The 19357-nt window shown below is 39.5% G+C and overlaps 1 protein-coding gene across 2 annotated transcripts in view; it reads right to left on the bottom strand.

The window, feature by feature from the left end:
- Positions 1-371: 371 nt before the first annotated feature.
- Positions 372-19357, bottom strand: part of dicer1 (dicer 1, ribonuclease type III) — a 38452-nt gene continuing 19466 nt past the window's right edge. For both annotated transcript variants that reach the window (XM_047610627.1, XM_047610626.1), the window contains exons 18-30: positions 19045-19258; positions 18782-18935; positions 18437-18619; positions 17123-17228; positions 15585-15760; positions 14715-15450; positions 13765-13917; positions 12540-13172; positions 11687-11939; positions 9825-10093; positions 8314-8476; positions 8076-8151; positions 372-6819 (exon numbers count right to left, since the gene is read on the bottom strand). In XM_047610627.1, coding sequence (XP_047466583.1) covers positions 6654-6819; positions 8076-8151; positions 8314-8476; positions 9825-10093; positions 11687-11939; positions 12540-13172; positions 13765-13917; positions 14715-15450; positions 15585-15760; positions 17123-17228; positions 18437-18619; positions 18782-18935; positions 19045-19258 — 3282 coding nt within the window. In that variant the 3' untranslated portion in view covers positions 372-6653. The remainder of the gene's footprint in view (positions 6820-8075; positions 8152-8313; positions 8477-9824; positions 10094-11686; positions 11940-12539; positions 13173-13764; positions 13918-14714; positions 15451-15584; positions 15761-17122; positions 17229-18436; positions 18620-18781; positions 18936-19044; positions 19259-19357) is intronic.

Below are 19357 nucleotides of genomic sequence, written 5' to 3'. Positions count from 1 at the left end.
ACTATCTGGGGTTTCTAGATGTAGCTGGTGAGCATAGCTTTTCAATTTTGTCTCAGTACTTGGCACTAATCCTAGAAACCTACTTGCTGCTAGGATTGCTACTTACTATGTGAGGAAGTGCTACAGAGCAGGCTAGCTGCCTTCATTCCAGCCTCATACTGAACAAAAAAATCACAAGATTACCACTGGATTCTGTGTATCCAGTATTTCCCAAAGCACAGCGCTGAAGTGAAACTTCAACCTCTTGATTCATGGTCAGAAGGATAAGAATTTTAGTCTTTCACTTTCTCTCTTTTTTGTATCAGCCTAGTCGAGTTTCCTGAACTGTCCCGTTACCACACCCAAAACAAACAACCACACAAACGTCCAGGTGAATGACCATACCATTACTTTTATTTAATATATACCGGGCTACAATTTAAAAAAAAAAAAAAAAAAAAAGAAAATTTTTGTGATCCATAAGGTGCAGACCGCAAACCACTGCAGCTTGGTATTACAGTATAAGTGAGGAGTTCAGTTTTTTTTCCAATGTCCCATATATATTTGCTGCAGGTTGTGATGGCCCATAATTCCCCACACTGATAACAGTTCATCACTCGTTCCATGTAGCTCCATTCTGCTGGTGTTCTGCTGCGCGGTGAACAGTCACCGTCTGTGCTCCATGCTGGCTTCATGAGACCAATATCTTGCTGCCATGAGTTATCTCCCCACCATACTTTTGCTGTTTATTAGAGAAACTTCTTATAACTTTGTTCAGAGTTTGGAACCAGCTCATAAAAGAAAAATCCACCCTGAAATAGCAATGTTGCTGGAAAAAAAAAATACAACAACTAATTTATACATTGAGTAAAAGCACAGTGGATGTAAACAGGATTTCTGACAGAAAAAAATTCAACATTAAATACCAACATCAAAACAAGTGACATCACAAGTCTACCACTTCTGTAAGATGCCAACCCTAACCACACTAAACAGGGCCACGCAAGAGTATTTGCTCCTCAAAATTTTATACATTTCTACATAAGATTTACTTAAAATATCAGTGGATTTTCACACAAGTCCCAAGAGTAGATGAACAAATTAAATTCAAATACTTAACGCTTACTAATACTAATACGCTTTTCGTTTGTTTATTTAAGGAAATGAGCCAACACTACACTAAGTTTCAAAAGTAAGTGAACCTCTAAGATTATTAGGCAATTTCAAGGCCAAATTAGTTTCTCTGTTCAGAAATATGTTATTGTTGCTCGTCCAGCTCGAAAAGTCACTGCATTGTAAAGACACTGCATTTCAGCATCCGGACCTCATCCCGTCCGTCAAATGAGCAGGAAGCTAACGTGCTTGTTTGGGCCTCTTTGCTGCATCTGTACCAGGATGACTGATGGACCAATGAATTCTGAAGCAAGACCACAAGCACACAACAGCACACGAGGATGGTTAAAGTAGAACAAAATGAAAGTTTTGGAATAACCAATGGTGAAGCAAACTGTTCTTGTGAGGAAACCCACCAACATCTCAGAACTAAAGGCATTCTGATTAGAGTGCTGGAAAGGTTTAGTTGCTGCACAAGGAGGTCACGCCAGACACTGAAAACAAGGGTTCACTTATTTTTACAACTAACAGATATGTACAATGATAAATTTTCCTAAAAAATAAATGGACAATCATAATATCTCCGTTGCATTCGTTTGGTTTGGTTCTCTTTGTCTACTGTCATGACTTGTGTGAAAATATGTCAAATTCCAGGGGGCACAAAAGAGTTTAAGTAGCACCATGGGTCGTTGCTGTTCTGTTGGAAGGGGAAGATGCAGGAAGGAAGACAGAAGTATTGGACTGTGGAACTTATTCACACAGTTCTACAAGTCTTCTGACCTTTCTAATAAGCAGTGGGACAGTCTCATAGCCGATATATCATAACTTTAATTTCTCTTCCTGTGACTATTTCATAAACCCTATGAATGATCCTGCCATGGAGGGGAACCAGACCCTATAGTACACTATCAAAGTGTGCAAAGTAAGGAAAACTAGCCCCATCTCCAGCAGCTTCAGAAACAGAATGCTGCTATAGATGACAAAAGTACAGTAGTTTCACACCTAAACTGCTGACTTTCACCTTTCACTTGTAAAGTTGTTGTTTATTGGACACTGAAAACTGAAGGCGCTACAGGGCTCCATGGCTAACATCAAACTGTGACTGATGCCAACATTAGTGCTTAGATTGTCTGCTTTATAAAAGTATTCTTCTCTGTTGATTAGTGTCAAGAAACTCTAATTATACCCACAGTGACGTCCTAGCAGGTGGAACACTAGATTTTGATTTTAACTGCAATTGAGAAGATGAGGGATATAAAAAAAAGTCTAATGCAATCTTCACTGTCCCTGAATCAAAAGGCTTTCTCAGAAGCTCTCATCAGATAAAATAAATCCATCTTCAGCTCTATAGTTAATGAAGCCACACATAGTGGAACCTTGACACTTGGGTTTGTGTCTTTTTTAAGCTCTTGTGTAGGACATGTCATGTAGAAATGTGATCAGGGGAAGCACCCACCAGGCTGCGTCTCCCCCCCCAAACATTTTTGATGAATGTCAGTGATGTCAAATCAAAGCTTCCACACATTACTTTTTAAACTACTCATTGACATCACCTTCCCCCTTTTTTTTTCCCATACTGACAATTTCACCCCATTTTGTTAGTAAAAAAACAACAATAGCATCACTTACTTGATAGATTTACAAATACATCCTGGTTGAAAGCTCTGTCACTTGACCACTGAGAATTTTTAAATCTATCAAAACAGATGGATATATATATTTATCTTTTTTTTTTGTTTTGTTTTTTCTGAAACAGGAATTCACCACTTGGTGTAGAAGCAGACTCGGCAGGTTAAAGACAAACTACAACTTGTGGTAACACTTCATTATGGTGGATGAATGATCTGAAAACATGGGTGGATTTTTCTTTTAAGCAACCAATAAAAGGCTGAGGGAGGTTTCTCTGGTAATCTAAACGAACCAAAAACACAGTACTAGAAAAGAGGCTGGGGCATCACTCAGACAATGTATAGTTAAAGTAATCAGAGGAAAGTTCAAAAATTAGTGTCAGTTGATAATTTGTGGTAGTTTGACTTATTCATTTTCAAAACCCCAGTTTAAGGCAGGACATCAGTGTAAATGACATCCAGACATTTTAGCCCCAAATTAGTTTCTTTTTACAGTGTATTTATCAGGTGATAACTTGCAGGCACAATTTGTCTTTCCTCCCGTAGCCCCTTATTCTCATTTTAAGTAGGTTTGTATAATACCAGCAATTGAAACAGCAGCAAAGCCTGAACCACAAGTTAGTAATTAACATATATACACTTTTTTCCTCCATCGTTTGCTCTCTTTCATACTCTGACATGAGGTAAAGTATGGCGCCCAAGTGCAATGCTCAATTGTGCTACATGTACAAAAAAAAAAGAAGAAGAAGAAGAAGAAGAAAAGAAAATCTGCCAGTAGGAGAAAACATATACTGAACAATGCAGGACTAGCTCAACTTCAGCACTCCCACACACACCTTACTCTTCAATTGAAGATGGAAAAAATAAAGAAAAACATACAAGATTGTTGAATATTGAAACCACATGTGGCTGACAAGATTTGTGATCCTTTTTTTATGAGTCACAGACAAAAATACAGTGGGCCTGGCACCATGAGTGATTTCACATTCTTTTTTTCAATAATTCCTCCCCCTCTCCCTTCCAGAGTCTCATGGATAATTAGTGTATAAAGCCAGAAAAAAATAAAGGGCTGTCTGTGTATTTGTTTACAACAGGCCAAGGTGTGGCAGGGTGTTTGCCTGGAGGGCACAGAACACTTTAAAGTTTGACCGTCTCTCCTCAATGGGGAAATCAGAAAGCACAGCCCACATTTAAGAGGTTCACAGGCTGACTAGGGGAACAGACATTAGCTTGAGAAATAATGACAGATTGCACTCGGACAGAGACAGACTGGAGAAAGAAGTGTTAAAGTTTGGGGATTGAGTAAATTAACATGAATTGTTCATATGAGAGTTGAACAATTTCACAAATTGTCCCTTTATATCTGAAAACTGCAGCATCCAAAACAGATTTTGAAGCAGGACAACTGTAGACAGATTTAGACCAGTTCCAGCAACACTTTTCTTTCCAAATGAATTCAATTTACTGTAATCTAATTACACTGTGTCATCAGTCAGTCAATCAAGATCAATCCAATTTCCAGATTTCTCAATTTACAAATAAATGGAAAAAAGTGTTGAAAGCGTCAGTTGAACTAAGAAGTTCAGTGTCACATTAATCGCAACTGCTAATTAATCAATTTAACAAAATCCCCATGTAAATCAATATGATTCACATCCAGTCTAATTTCCTCCCATGTAGAAGGCACTGATATTTATGTCCCATGTCTTTGATTCAAGACATGAGACACAAAATGCTGTGGGGGATGTGGACTTTTTCTTTATGCTGTACTGTACGGTACAGACACAGACGTTATCATTGGCACAGTAAAAACAGTAAACCATGTGTCCCTTTCTGCATTACTGAAAGGAATTGCAATCTGGTCCACACGTGATCACCAAGTACTGTCCTCTGAGGTAGGAACAACCGTGATTGTAATTATGTGTCTGAATTATATTTCAGAGCTGGACTAACGGAGCTTAGAAATCACACAGGTAAAAATCATCCAACACTTACTTATGAAAATAGATCTGAAGAGATAAGTCAAGTAACGTTGAAACGTTGTCTCCGCCTGCGTTTTGAAATATAATTACCCTTTATGAGTGCAACCTGATTACTTCTGTAAGCGCTGATCCTCATCTGACAAATCAGTCTTTATTTTAACCAGAATTCTAAAACAGACTCTGAATGAAAAGCAAATGAATGCAGAAAACAAAACAGTTATTCTTAATTGCAGGGAAATTACTTCCTATTCGTTCGCCTTAAAAATCATCAAGTGTCAACCTCAAGTATGGGAGAGGGAAGAGTTGACAATGCAGCTCTGCTCTATAGCTTGATGGCTGACGAACAGTACAATCAAACCAAACAGATTTCAAAAAATAATAATAATAATAATAATAATAAAAGGTCAAATAAAGAGGTATTATAGTTACAGTGCAAAAAAAGATGAGAAATTCAAGCTTAATACAAAAACATAGCACCAAACAAAAAAGAAAAAAAATAAAGACAAGAAAATGCATGCAATTAACTGAGGTATTTAAGTGAAAAAGGGCTTACTTATGAGAAAAACAAGACATTTAGCAAGAAGCAAAACTGAAAAACACAAAAAAGGCTGGTATCCTTATCCCTAAAATTTAACTTCAACCTCATAGTGTCACATCTGCTATAGCTTTGGTAAGTATGGGATGTGGGATGTGAGGAACACTAGTGTGCGGAAATTAATTGACTTTTTTCACAAAGACTATTTGAAAAGATTCTGTCTTACATGAGTATCCAATTTGTAGAAAAGTTTGCAGCATTTTGAATGTCTGATATGTCTTTCTCTTTTCATATCAAAACTGGTTGATTTGCTTTGTGGAAAGACATTTAGTGCGCAAGAATTACTAATTCAACTTTGTCCATTTTTAGTATCAAAACATGTTGAACCAAATCACAAAAATAATGCCACAACCATCTAATCACGCTCTCACAGTCTCTAGATACATCCATCGATTTTGAACAATTTTAGAAGCCATCCAGTTGTCACGGTTTATACATAAGCTACACAAACATGCAACCTCAAGTGCAGTTAAAAACTAGTTTAAATTACAGTAACTGGGAATGCTGAAATTCCTATCCGTTTCCGAGATATGAGGGTGAGTCTTGGCACTGAAGGCCAAGAATATCATTTATGCATTTCATATTTTTTAATATATATATTTATATACTTTGCTACTTAAATGATTTTGGTGTCAATGTAACCACACAATTCTCAAAATAACAGACCCTAATGGAATAAGTGCAAAAATGATCAAGAATACCATTTCAAGACAGATTTCAGACAGAAGTGCCACCAGGTTTTTTTTTTTTTTTTTGCTCCAGTGGAATCTGTTAGCCATGTCTGCCATTAGCGTTTTAAAAACCGCTTTAAAACTGACTGGCACTAGTGCACAGGCTGAGGAGTTTAGCGTTTTTTTTTTCTTTCTTCCTAAATAATTTGATTTACACCTTTGCTTTAACTATGTACAATCTAATACTAAAAAGTAAGCATAAGCCTCATCTCAGACAAAAACAAACAAAAAGACACAAAAGAAAAAAAAATGAGGAATTGGCACTGCGACCTGACCTTTTTTTTTTAAAAAAAAAAACACACACAAAAAAAAACTAAACCAAAAACACTTAGCTAAACGTTAATAAAGCACTCATGTGATTACACAAAGCAGAGGGAAAGTAAGGATTGTGTTTTCCGCAAAAAAGAAAGAAAAAGAAGAAAAAAGGAAAAAGATCCAATGTGAAATCTGTTGAGACCAGTCTGCTTTTTTGTTGTGTCTCCACACAGTGTTCCCTGGCTGCCTTGTTTGTGCCGTCAAAGGCTGAAAATACAGGGCTAGCATTGCAATGTGTTGGGAAACTGACAACGCTTTTCTCCTAGCATCGATAGCTTACTTGCTAATGCTGAGAGCTCAGATGTGGAGCTCAGTTGTTTTGAACCTGAGGTTGATTGGCTTTGAGGCTGCGCAGAGCTCGTCGTGCCGCCGCTGACTTGGCGATTCGGTAGCTGCGGCCAACTCCTTTAAACTTGCCCTTACCGACGACCTCCACTGTCACCCGGACCTTTCCATCGTAAGTTCTTTCTGCAGGGCTGAAAACAGAAGAGAGTTTAAGTTTCAGACCCTCATGCTTTTTCTACATATTTAGACAAACAAGCTCTCTCAAACAAATGACAACGTTTTATTGTCATTTTCATAATTTAAATAAATACGTAAATTGATCAGTCCCCACTACACCTTCACATTCATAAAATTCAAATCACGTGTTCCAGAGTCAGTCATTCTAACTTCCTTAAGAAGTAACAGATTGAATCTGTCTCAGTTTGTTGAATGGGAGGTGTACTAGGAAAAAGGTGTGGCTGTCCAAAAAGAGCATTTAAACTAAATTAGAGTTCACCAGTAAAGACACAGTCAAAGTCAAGGTCAAATCATGTTTCTATCAAACATGTCTATGGTTACTGTGACCAGAACCAACTGAAGTATTGAAAGTGAAAATGTTGTGGTTTGGTTTAACGGCCTGAGGCATCAAATCAAAGAGTGACTGAAAATACCCTATTGTTTTGTGTATCTATGGTGGGAGGCTTCAGTGATGGAGTGGTGCTTTCTGGATGCCAGTGTTACTTTTTAGGCTAGTATTTCTGACACAGCTATATACAACTATATTGCCATTATACTCAGCACAAAACTTCACTGCTTTCATTACATTGTTCCCCAATGTGGAAGTAATTCTGAAGTAAATCTGACTCTGTAAGCTTCCTCTACTCTTTAGTGCATAATGACTAGATATTTAGTGACAGGAGGCAGCACGAGGGCTCAACAGACGCAATTCAGAGAGAATGATACACCCTCTATAGCCAAAGGAGAAATGTACATTATGGAAACTAGTTGCAAAACCAAAAATATCACAACAGTTCAATATCATATTGACAATTGTTGCATCCATAATAGGGGTCCATAGTTTTGAGATGTGGTTTCCACAACAGGAACTCAAAATAATAAGTGAATTCAGCGGAATAAATAAAGGTAATGTCTGGGTTTATGATTCTGAATGTATGCTAATTACAACTAAGCCAAGTACTTATATTATTTCAGAAACCACTCCAGCCTAAATCTGGGGAAAATACAATACTGTTTTGTGATGTACCATATTGTGAAAGTGTGCTTTTGTGAACAAAGCTCTATTTCTTGACACCCTGTAACAGAACGAAAAGGCAGCAGGACTACTTCTGACTGGGGTCCGGCTTTTGGAGTCCAAAATGGAAAAAGAAAATGTACATATATCTCCTGTAACCTATGACTGAATATTGTAAGATGGATATAATAATAACAGAAGCGGTTGACTGCTTACCTGAACTTGGCAGTTTCTGGTTCCATTTCGAGCAGCTCTCTCACAGGTGAGCGTGGCACGTTGGCAGAAAATTTTTCTATAAGTAGTTAGGAGATGGAAAGTGATAACGGCATTATAAATGATTCATTATTGTTTCCACACAACTGACAAAACTATATGGTCACTGCACGAACTGTTTATTATAACTGATTCATGAATAAATAAATACATAAGTAATTGTACTTTCACATTTACTTACCTATAAGCGGCCTCATCATTGGATAATACACCTGCCATACAGTCTCCAATGACATCCCACTGTCCATGTAAATCGCTCCAGCTAGAGACTCGAAGATGTCTCCCATGGCCTTTGGGACTTCAATGTCCTCCTCCTTTTCTTCATCTTCTTCAGAGCGTCGTAGCTGGTAGCAAAGACACAAAAAATGCTTTGTTTTGTCTAATGTGAACCAGTCTTTAATCATCCAACCATCAATATATACATTTCTTTTTTTCATTTTGAGAACAATATTCATATAAATCACCTAACCGGTGACTTTTTCTAAAATCCTATTTCTATTCTATTTTATTTTGTTAGATATTTTACTGTGCAATTTAATCTATTTTGCTTCTGGGAAGCTGAGTTGGCACCACTAACAAAGAATGTCATTTCTGGTAATGATGCAGAATAGTATTTGACAATAAAGACTGTTGAATCACATTATGTAATCAATAAAAATACTGAAATTGTCTTCATGTGGCTGCGCCGCATGTAACTTCACAGAGAAATGAGCCACCTAGGACTGTTAAATATTGCTGTGAAGAGTAGAAAACATCTCTTATCTACAGTTTGACCATGTGCCCACTAGATGGAGGCAAAGATACATGTATGAAAATCTGACATTGATCAGCTTTAGACAGGAAGTCACCATGTGTTGTGATGGTGAAAGAGAATTGCTGATGAAATTGATTGATGAATTGATAAAACAGATTGAGTGTACTGTTGCATTTTATTCCGACACAATGTACTGTTGATAAAAACTGTCCAAGTGTATTTTTCCAGACTTGAAGCCTAGTCTCTCAGAGACAGAAGCAAAAAAAAAAAAAAAAAACACATTCTATTTCAGGACCTATTTACAAGGAGTTCATCGTATAAAATCTTGTCCAACCACAGGTTTGTTCAGCTTGAACCATTGAATACTGTTTGGACACTAGTTTGACAAAAGGTGTGGACTTTAAGTGGGACTGTAAACGTACTGACTGGCTTTCTTTTCCTGTTAAATTAAAGAGCAAAAATTCTCACATTAGCATTGCTGTCTCTACCAACCACACTAATGCCCTGTTATATAAGAGAAGAAGAAATAAGTATAGAATTTTCCTTCATTGGATTGGGGACTTCGAAGAAAGATTGAACTGTACCAAGAGAATATTAAACAGTATTTTTTCCAGAAATTTCTTTATTTCTTTCAGCTGTTTGGTATGTTTGTGTATATTTCCTGCCGTCTCTGAGGCTAAAGGTACATCTCAAACAGAATGAGAGCAGATCTAGAGCCGAGATAACCATTTCCTGGCAAATTAAATCCAAATGCATTTTTTGGAATATGAAACTGATTTTTATAAACTGGCAGTCTTTTAATTCAGGCTAATCTTTTTTGAATGCTGAATATTATTTAAGGGTATGTTATATTTAAAGATTATGTGTCTTTCTACAGGGCTTTGTTGTTCAGTGCTGATACGAGTTCTGTTCTTTACAGAAACAGAAACAGGGCGTACCTCAGAGTCCATGCCTTGCATCTCATTCTTCTCCAGCTGAAACTGCACAAAGTCATCAATAACGTGGAAAAGCTCGGGTGAGATGGCCTTGAAGTACTTGTGGTAGTCATACTTAACGGCCAGAGAGGCAAAGATGGTGTTGTTGACGAGTGCTGAGCGCAGGTCAGTCAGCACTCCAGGAGAATGCTGCCGTGGATCTTCATAAAGGTGCTTTGTTATGAGGTAGTCTAGAATTGCATCACCAAGAAACTCCAGTCTCTGGTAACAATCTGAGGAAAAAGTAAAGCAACAAATTTGATATTCAGATATACTGCACTATTAAAGAAAAACTTTTTAAAAAGCAAAAGCTACTGCATCACCTCGTGGTGAGACTCCATCAAATCAAAACGGTTTGTTATATCTCTATAAAAAGTCATCTCTGCCAATATTTTCTTATTAGATTTCTGGGCTTTTGGATACAAACTGAATGTTTTAGTCTCTTCATGTGAATTCGCTCCTGCTAGCTGGTACCCGTGAAGGTTCAGTCAACTGTAACTGCCTTCAAAAACTTAAAAACAGAATAATTCTCGATTTGGTTTCCAAGCAAATTTATGGAAACTTCATCATCTCTTCTTCCATATCTTTGCTTGGGGTTGGGCTATCCCAGCTGACATCGGGGGAGAGGCAGGGTAAACCAGTCGCTTGGCTAACACATAGACAAACAACTATTCACAATCACACCTAGGGTCAATTTAGAATCACCAATTCGCTGAGAGGCATCAGTGCTAACCACCATATCCAGTTAGTAAAAAGCACAACTGTGAAAAGAGTCGATGATGACATACACCAATCAGTTCCGAAAAAAAAGGGAAAGAATGACAAATATAACCAATTCTTAAATTTTAAGATGAATTATAAACAAAATGATCTAGGTGACATATCAACATTATTACAATACAATAAACTACACTGCCTGGCCAAAAGAAAAGGTTGCCACCAAATGTCAACATTAGATTCACACACTCTAATATTTTGTCGAACCGCCTTTAGCTTGGATTACACTAGCATTCACTGTGGCATTGTTTCAATAGATTTCTGCAACTTTACAAGACTTATTTTCATTTGTTGCCTTCATTTTTCACCTAGATTTTGTATCAATGATGGGAGAGTCTGACCACTGTGCAATATTGAATCCTCGCATTGTCATCTTGGAATTTGCTCGTGCCTTTAGGGGAAAAAAACTGACGGAATAATGTTGAGCATAATGTTGTTGAACCTAGACCTGAGCAACTGCAGCAACCCCAGATCACATCACACTTCATCTTCCTCTCTTCTCACTCTGATCCCCCATCACCCTGGAACTGGGTAAATCTAGACTCATCAGACCACATGGCCTTCTTCCATTGCTCCAGAGTGCAACTTTATGCTCCCTAGCAAACTGAAGCGTTTTTGTCTGGTTAGTCTCACCCCGAGTTCTACAGTTTTTCTTTGATTTGATTTCACCAAACATGCTTCCGACCACATTTGTTACCTGAAGACGATGGTTCCCCACTGTCTTTCCAGTTGTTAATAATGCGGTAGACAGTTCTTAACCTAACTTTAGTAGTTTCTGCTTCAGTCTCCTTAGATGTTTTCTCTGCGGGATATATGCCAATGATTTGTCCCTTCTCAAACATCTTTTCCACAACCACTAGATGTGTCTTTCAACATGGATGTTTAAAAAATGAGAAGCTAATTGCTTGAGTTCAGTTGCCATCTGAAAGATAGTCACCCATGCAGTAATTATCCGATAGGAGGTTCGTATTTGCTTAGTTAAATCCAGGTGGCAACTTTCTTTTTGGCCAGAAAGTGTATATCAAAAAAGTCCTGAGGTTTGGTCTCACCTGTAATGGTGTTGTAATGGTAGGAAGCGTGAGTGAAGGCTTGCAACAGGTAAGCCTTGTTCTGAAAGGTGTAATTTATCCTTTTTTCAAAGTTCTCAAAGCCAGAGATGAGGTGGTTGAGAGTTTGCTCTGCATCTGGATGATCTAGCATACATCGGGGCGGGATCTTCAGCCAGCCATAGCACAGATCAGTGGTGGTCTGACGGCTCTGCACCGCTTCTTCTGTCAGGGTCTCTCTCTCCAAGGGTAACACCTGTTGTCATAAAAAAAATAACACATTCTTGAAATATCAATTAAAAATGTTGATTTAGTAGCCAAGCTGAATGGTTCTCTTTCCAGTTGAGCAGGGAAACTTATATCCCTCTTTTGAAGGTTAGGTTTCTACAGTTGTCATGTGTGCGAGCACAGACATGGGATCTTATCGTTTTGATTTCCTGTATCTTTACAGGTTTTTTTTAAATCTCTGAGAATAAGGTGTTCAGAGTCTCTGAAATTTAAACCTTGCCTACTTACACATGATTTAAAACTCAGTATGTTGTTCATTTAAACTGACTAACTATGGGAGGACGAACAGTATTACTGTAAAAGATATACAGTGATAAACTCAGTGATAAATATACTACATTTCCTATAGGTGTTTCCCAATAAAAGCCTTTACTGTGAGTAGCTGCTACAAGTATACATTTGCTTTACCAGAAACAGAGCTCCAACACATGCGTGGAAACATCATTCATTGTGTTTCTTAATTCATTATTCTAGTCTTCTTTTTGTTGTTGTCACTACGTAATTTATTGTGCTATATTCTGACGTGATGAAACCTAGAGACAGAATGGTGTGGGACTCTCTAGCTCACCTTAAGGCCCAGTGAGCAGAGGAACATCTGGGCAGCTCGCTCTCCACAGCTTGTCAGGTAGCAACCCAGCAGAGCCTCCACACAGTCAGCGATGCTTTTGTCTGCAATGCACTGCTCTGTGTGTAGGTCATAGGAGATGGACTGCTTTCCAAGCTCAGTACCGCAGTTCTCATCCGACGGATTCCAAAAACCCACCACAAAGTCATCCTCCTCTCCAGCCTTACTAGGGTCCAGGTAGCACATGGCGTCCCATGAGCTGTAGTCAAACTCCTCAGCCGAGGGTCCACTTGTCACCTGCTCCGGGGGGTAGTGGGCTGTGGGATTGTGGGGCTTCTTGGGGGCCTTCCATTCATACGGAGATTCCATGGAAGGCGAAGATCCCGAGGCCGATGTGAGGGAGGGAGGGAAGCTGCTCAGAGAGATCTTCTTACCAAATGCACCTGATCCCAACAGCATGCTGTCAATGAACCTGATGTGCTCCTTGTAGTACTCCAGATCATCCTCCATGTTGACTTCATCCTTTGGCTCATCCTTCAAAATCAGCTCACCGTCTTCATCCACGTCCTCCCCTTCCTCATCATCCTCATCATAGTCGTTCCCAGACTGACCGTTGGCCAAAAAGTCGTCTTTAGCCTTGATGGACACAAAAAAGTAGTTAAGTAATGACAGGCCTTTAGACTGATAATCAGGGAAACAAAATTACTTGCTTTTCGTGCAATTGCAGCATGACAGTCATTGACTATGTACCTACAGTATGATAAAAGAAAACATTTTTTTTTGCTACATTTGCATACACTTAAAGGCACTCTAACCAGTGTTCAGCAAGCAAACTGATCCATAATAATAATATGAGAAGCAAGAGTTCTAGTGTTAAAAGGTGCAGGACCTAAAATCCAAATCAAAACACAACATTGCCATATGTTACCAGGCAAGGTGGTCCACTGTCCTCTAGTGGCCTGAAAACATCATTACATAGACCATACCTACAACAGACTTGAATGAATTCATCAGTTAACAAACTTTACCTAAACAGTTTTAATTACATTTTCGGCACAAATTCTAAACCAGCCTTACGAAGAAGTTATAAGTGAGAAACCTGTCTTCACTCTGCATGTGTACAGCACATACACACCCAGTCACAGAGGAAAGAGACAAAGGGACATGATAAACATACTCAAATAAACAGTTCACAGTGACATTCAAGAATAGCAGGAAGTCAACTTACCTCCTCTGAATCCAGTTTGTCGGTGCTGCTCTTGTCCTGGTTGACCTGGTATCCAGGAGGCAGCCAGTTAACGGGAGGGTCAAAGATAGAAACAACCATCCTGCTTGGAAGTCCTTTCTTTTTCCCAAGACGGTACAGGTTGCAGTTGCTCACCTAGACAATAGGGAGATCATGAGGAGACAAGCCACCCACAGAAATGTAACCTAGTCAGTTGATATGGTAAAAGTAACAAGACAACACTGTATATGTAAAATACTGAAATGATGTACTGTATTATATTATTACAATTAATTTTAACCTTGCAGGTGTTAAAGGTAAATCAAATCTTAACTACTTACATCACTGAACAAGTATGAAGGTTAATGTCTAATGACTTGAATTTCTAAATCTGCTGGGTTTCTCCTATTTCTCCTGTAAGTACATTCGGAGTAACTGGGAAAACTTGAGTATTTCTGTGTGCATTTCTGCACCTCCTGAAGAATCATCAATACAAGGTAAATTAATTTGAATGTGTTAAGCTGCTACTTCAGAAAGTATTCTTGTCCAAAACAGTAACCACTTTACAGTAACTCTATTAAAAGAACTCAAATAAGAGACAAATGTTTATTAGTATCAACTGGCATTGATGTTTCATCGAGTCAATATGTGAAAGATGTCTTTTAATGGTCTAGAAAAGAATTTAATCGAATCATTTACAATTCTCAGGCAAACTCTTTTCTGATGATCATGTCATAAGACTGAAAGGTACTCAAGAGAAATTGTTCTTGACGTTGGCGTTGAAAAGTAACTCAGTGAAGAAGCCTTTTCAACATAAGTATACAGCAGAATGACAATGTATTTTTAAAAATGTTTCAAAAACTTCAGCTCTGATAGAAACAGTCTATTATGACCAGAGTGGCCATGCACCTTCTAATTTTGACACAGAAAGTGATGATTTAGGCGTGTCTCACCTTTTTGCTGCGCATATAGCTGAGCCGCCCTTCATGAGCATCAGGGTAGGTACAGAACAGGTATGTTGTGATGGCATGCTTTAGGAAGGAGTCGCCAAGCATTTCCAGACGCTCCAGGTTGAAGCCATCACTAGCATTTGACAAGGTCAAAGCCTGCAGGATGAGGCCTGGGTTAGGCCCTAGGCTCCTGGGGGAGTCTCCTGCTTGGGATCTCTGCTGTAGGTCAGCAGCGAAGTCAGAAGAAGGTGCTGTTGGAGTGTTGGGACCCGTGGCTGCCCGGTTGCAGACTGAGGTAGCTTTATTTGTGTGGTCTGAGGTCCTCCCTGGTGTACATTCATCACTAGGCTGTGGAGGACTGGAACTCGACTTCTTCAAGCTGTGAGTGGGCTGCACAGGAACTGAGGTAGTGGTTTGTATTGATTCAGGGTGTTGGCAATTGTCAGGTTGGTGAAGGTGCTTGTCTTGGTGGCTGTCGTCGTCAAAGTCAGTAACAACGACAGTGCCATTAGTTATGTTTCTGGTGCAGGAGACATCTCCAGGATCAAGGGCTATGAGTTGCCCCTGCATGTGCAAGGAAGAGTGATCATTACTGGGATGTGCTCCCGGACGTAGATCAGGGGTTACAGTCTCTTGGTGCTTACAATGACCATCAACATCCTCACTGCAAGACTCAGGACAGGAGATGAATATTTTGCTGTCAATAGATCTCTTCCAGCCAAAGTCCAAGTTTGGATATCTGATACAAACAGGGGATATATAGATTAGACATTAGGTAAGCTGATTTGGGTATGTTTCCACACACTGTCAATACTGTAGTTAGTTTGACATGTGATAACTGAAAGAGTTATATGTTGTGTATGCAACAGAAACCTGAAATTAGGGGGAAGAATTTGGGTTCCCACTCCAGCTTCACTGGCTGTCTGGGCCCTCAGCTCCTCAGCAGTCAGCAGGCAGTGGAGGCGATAGAGGATGCTGGGCAGACACACTGCTTTCCTCCACAGGGAGGCCGGTATGGGGTGGATGGCACAAAGCTCCGGGACCAGGATCTGATACAAGTAACAAACCATTAGACTGAATTAGACTATAATTTAATTCAACGTATTGTGAAGAAATGCATTGTGGAAATGCAGCTGTATATCTGAAAAAGGTTGCTTAGAGCACACTAATGGAAGTCTTCCTTGTTTAGTTGTAAAGGTACTGATGCAGCTGTGTTGTTGTTCTGACAATGGATGTTCGGGACTGTGATAAATGATGCATAGTGTTGCATCTGTGGAACCAATTTTCATCTTTACAAAGTGTGTATCTTTGTTTAAAGGATCCACACATGTCACAGATAAAGTCTTTCAACATGCCAGGCAGTAGAAACTACCATAACTGGGGATGAATGTAATCACTGTTTACACACCTCAGCATGTTCCATGCAAATCAAAGTATTTTGGTCAACACACCATCGCAGCCTTTCTTGCAAGAGAGTGTCACTCACTTACACAACAAAGGGCCACTGGACTTATGTCACACACAGGTAGCCCACAGGGAAAGGAGAAGGCAATAACCTAGAAGTGGTGTGTACCCAGACCATTATGAAAGCCTATCTACCTCATCCCCAACCTGTAGAAAAAATGTCTTATTCAACCACTTGAACCTCACATGCCAGCCCAATCACAGGACACTTAGTAAGTGTATTCTCTCTCTGGCACACTAAATACAATAAGGGACTTCCGAGTTAACAGTAGCTGAGAAGGCAGCTTTGTTTGCGCCAATCAGTTTTATTCCACAAATGAATATTGGAGATAAAATGTTCATTTTTGGATATCCACCTATAGCAACTGTAAAAGCCTTTCATGATCTTTCTTTCTCCAAAAAACACAGTACATAGTAATCTGTACATGGACAACAAGATTTCAAGTACAATAAACTGTATGCATTTTTCATTCATAAGTTAATTTTTTTTGATCACATCTCTTGTTAGTTGCTTACATTTTTTAAAATCAAACTGCAGTGCACTGATTTAGGAAACGGGGTCTGTTCAGTCCTTGCATTACGATTTGATCTATAAGAGAGGTGTGAATACCCTCAGGATGCAATGAGATCACATTTGAAAGATCTGATCTCTGACCACATTTGGAGGTGATCTGGGGTGCATTTGCATTTCTTTGGTAGTGTGAACCCAATGTTTCCTGGGTCGCATTAAGAAACAAAAACACTACTATACATGATCACCTAGAAAAAAAAACAAAAGCACTGTAAGTAATGTCTATTCATCAGAAATGAGAGCCTTTTAAAATATTCTGCTCCAGTACACAAGAGTGTACTATTCAGTTGGTCACAGTGACAGATGTTATAACAGAAAACAATGACCAGACATTTACCAACAATTTAAGATAAGGTGTCAGAATACGTGTCATTACCTGTTTGTTCTGAAGACTCTCCCATTTGGCCTTCCGCTTCTCTGCACTGCTGAGTGGCAAGGCTTTGCCCTTCTGGTTCAGGTGTCGAGGGGTTAACAAGTTCAGTCTGGGAGAAAACAAGAACACCCCACAACTTTAACAATCCAAAAAGGTATGTAGCCTACAAGTCTGCAGGATGAAACACAGCAACCAGGTAATATTGGTCATCACTCAGGCTGCAACAATCAATTATTTTTTAGCTCACTTTCTGGACATTTTCAACTTGTCTTTACAGATGGCCATAGTTCCTGTCTGCCTCAAGTCCTCCATCATTGTATCAGTACCTAAAAAATCAGCTGTCACCTGCGTGAATGATTACTGCTCGGTTGCTCCGACCCCGCTAATGAATCATGAAAAGCGTTGAGAGGATTGTCCTAAAGCACATCAAGGACGTCATCCCTGCTGATCTGGACAGCCACCAGTTCGCCTACAGAGGGAACTGATCAACAGAGGATGCAGTCTCCATAGCTCTGCACACAGACCAACGCCTAACATGATCGTCAGAATGCTTTTCATCGACTTCAGTTCAGCCTTTAGCGCCATCATCCTGGAGAAGCTGACACTGAAGCTTCATGGACTACATAAGATCCAAGAAGACACAGCACACTCCTCTCCTCATACAAGGGGAGGCAGTCAATCCTGTCAATGACATCAAATTCCTGGTCATGTGCATCACATCTGACCAGACCTGGTCTGGCCCTAAAGAGTGAATTTGCGGAATTTATTGCCGTCTTGATGGGTCACCAGTAGTTCTGTTAGAGAAGAAGTTTGTATTTTTTTTCACTTCATATTAAAACTTCAGGAAATCAGGAAGGGTGCAAACACAGAGGAAACAAAAAACAAAGAATGTGTCGCTCTCTGGACCTCAGTGAATTCCAGCGTGGTACTGTGATAGGATGCCTGTCCAAGTATGGACTCAGTACTCAGCTACTGACTGATTTTTATTTTATACTGGTTAATTTATTTCTTAGTCTTGTTGTATTTATATTATTTAAATTAATATTCTTGCCTTAAAAATAAAAAGGTACCATTTTTGGTTGTATGGTTTGTATGTTTTTGTATGTTTTTCATTCTTTAAGGACTGGTTCAGATACCCTTTAAGCACTGGCACTGTACCAACAGATTTTGAGCAATTCCTTGCACCCAATTTTGTAGGAACAGCCTGGGGATGGCCCCTTTTACAAACCCAATGCATTCCATCATTAAGTCATGTTCTGAACGCTAAAAGCAAGTTCCAATACAGCTACATATAATTATAGTTCTTGAGCAGCTGACCTGGAGGAGGTGTGGTCTACATCCAGAAGTGGCTGGTTCAGGTTGGACAGGTCCAGGTTATACTTGGTTTTGTAATACTCTGCAAATGTCTCATACTCTGGTGATGGAAATTTGCTGAGTGGTGTCAAGTCTGTGTAGACATCAGCAACATAGAAGCGATGAGGCTGGTCGAAATTGCGATACCTAGAGAGGAGTGGGACAATTGTTATCAGGATGTATGGGCAGTTGAACCTATTTCTAGTCAGTTTGTTCCTGATGCATTAGCATTCATACACGATGAAGCCAGTCTTACAGATGTATTTTCAGTAAAAATCATCCCAGTAAACCTATTTGGTACAGTGGTACCTTGGAATGATAACAGCATCCTGGTAGTCCTCCAACTTGAAGATGAAGGGGTTCTGCTTGGTGTACTGAGTGGTAGGAATGCCAGTGCGGGCTTCAGACTTCTCGATGTCCTCCATGAACTTAAAGTCCATATCTAGGGTGTCAGAGTCCCCAACTAAACAAGCCAGTTAAGTAGTAGAGAGAGTATAATAAAAGGAGAAAAGAATGTTCCATACATCTGGAAAAGGAAACCATCTGACTGAACCGTGTTTGAATCTACTCACCAACATTAAGAGGTAGAACGCAGTAAGCCGAGTCAGCCAGCGTGGGCTTGAACTCCAGTGCAGGTTTTTCCAGGCGGAGGATGTGGGAGAAGATGTACTGGTGCAGGCGGGTGATGAGGTCAAGCTGTGATGCAGTGAGCGTGAACCCAGACTTCTGCAGCTCAATGGAGATGGTCACTTCACCCGAGCGTGTGTACACAGGGAAATGTGGGATCTGGAAAGAAGCAAATTTTTTGACTTTTGTGAAATCTTGAAAACTTTAAGCCTTTCGTGCTTTTATTAGATAACCCTAAAACTCGGGCCAGGGCCTCAG

This window comes from Mugil cephalus, chromosome 17 (assembly GCF_022458985.1).
Source record: "Mugil cephalus isolate CIBA_MC_2020 chromosome 17, CIBA_Mcephalus_1.1, whole genome shotgun sequence".
NCBI classification, from domain to species: domain Eukaryota; kingdom Metazoa; phylum Chordata; class Actinopteri; order Mugiliformes; family Mugilidae; genus Mugil; species Mugil cephalus.
The sequence above is the reverse complement of the archived record's forward strand: the minus strand, read 5'-3'. Positions and strand labels throughout refer to the sequence as shown.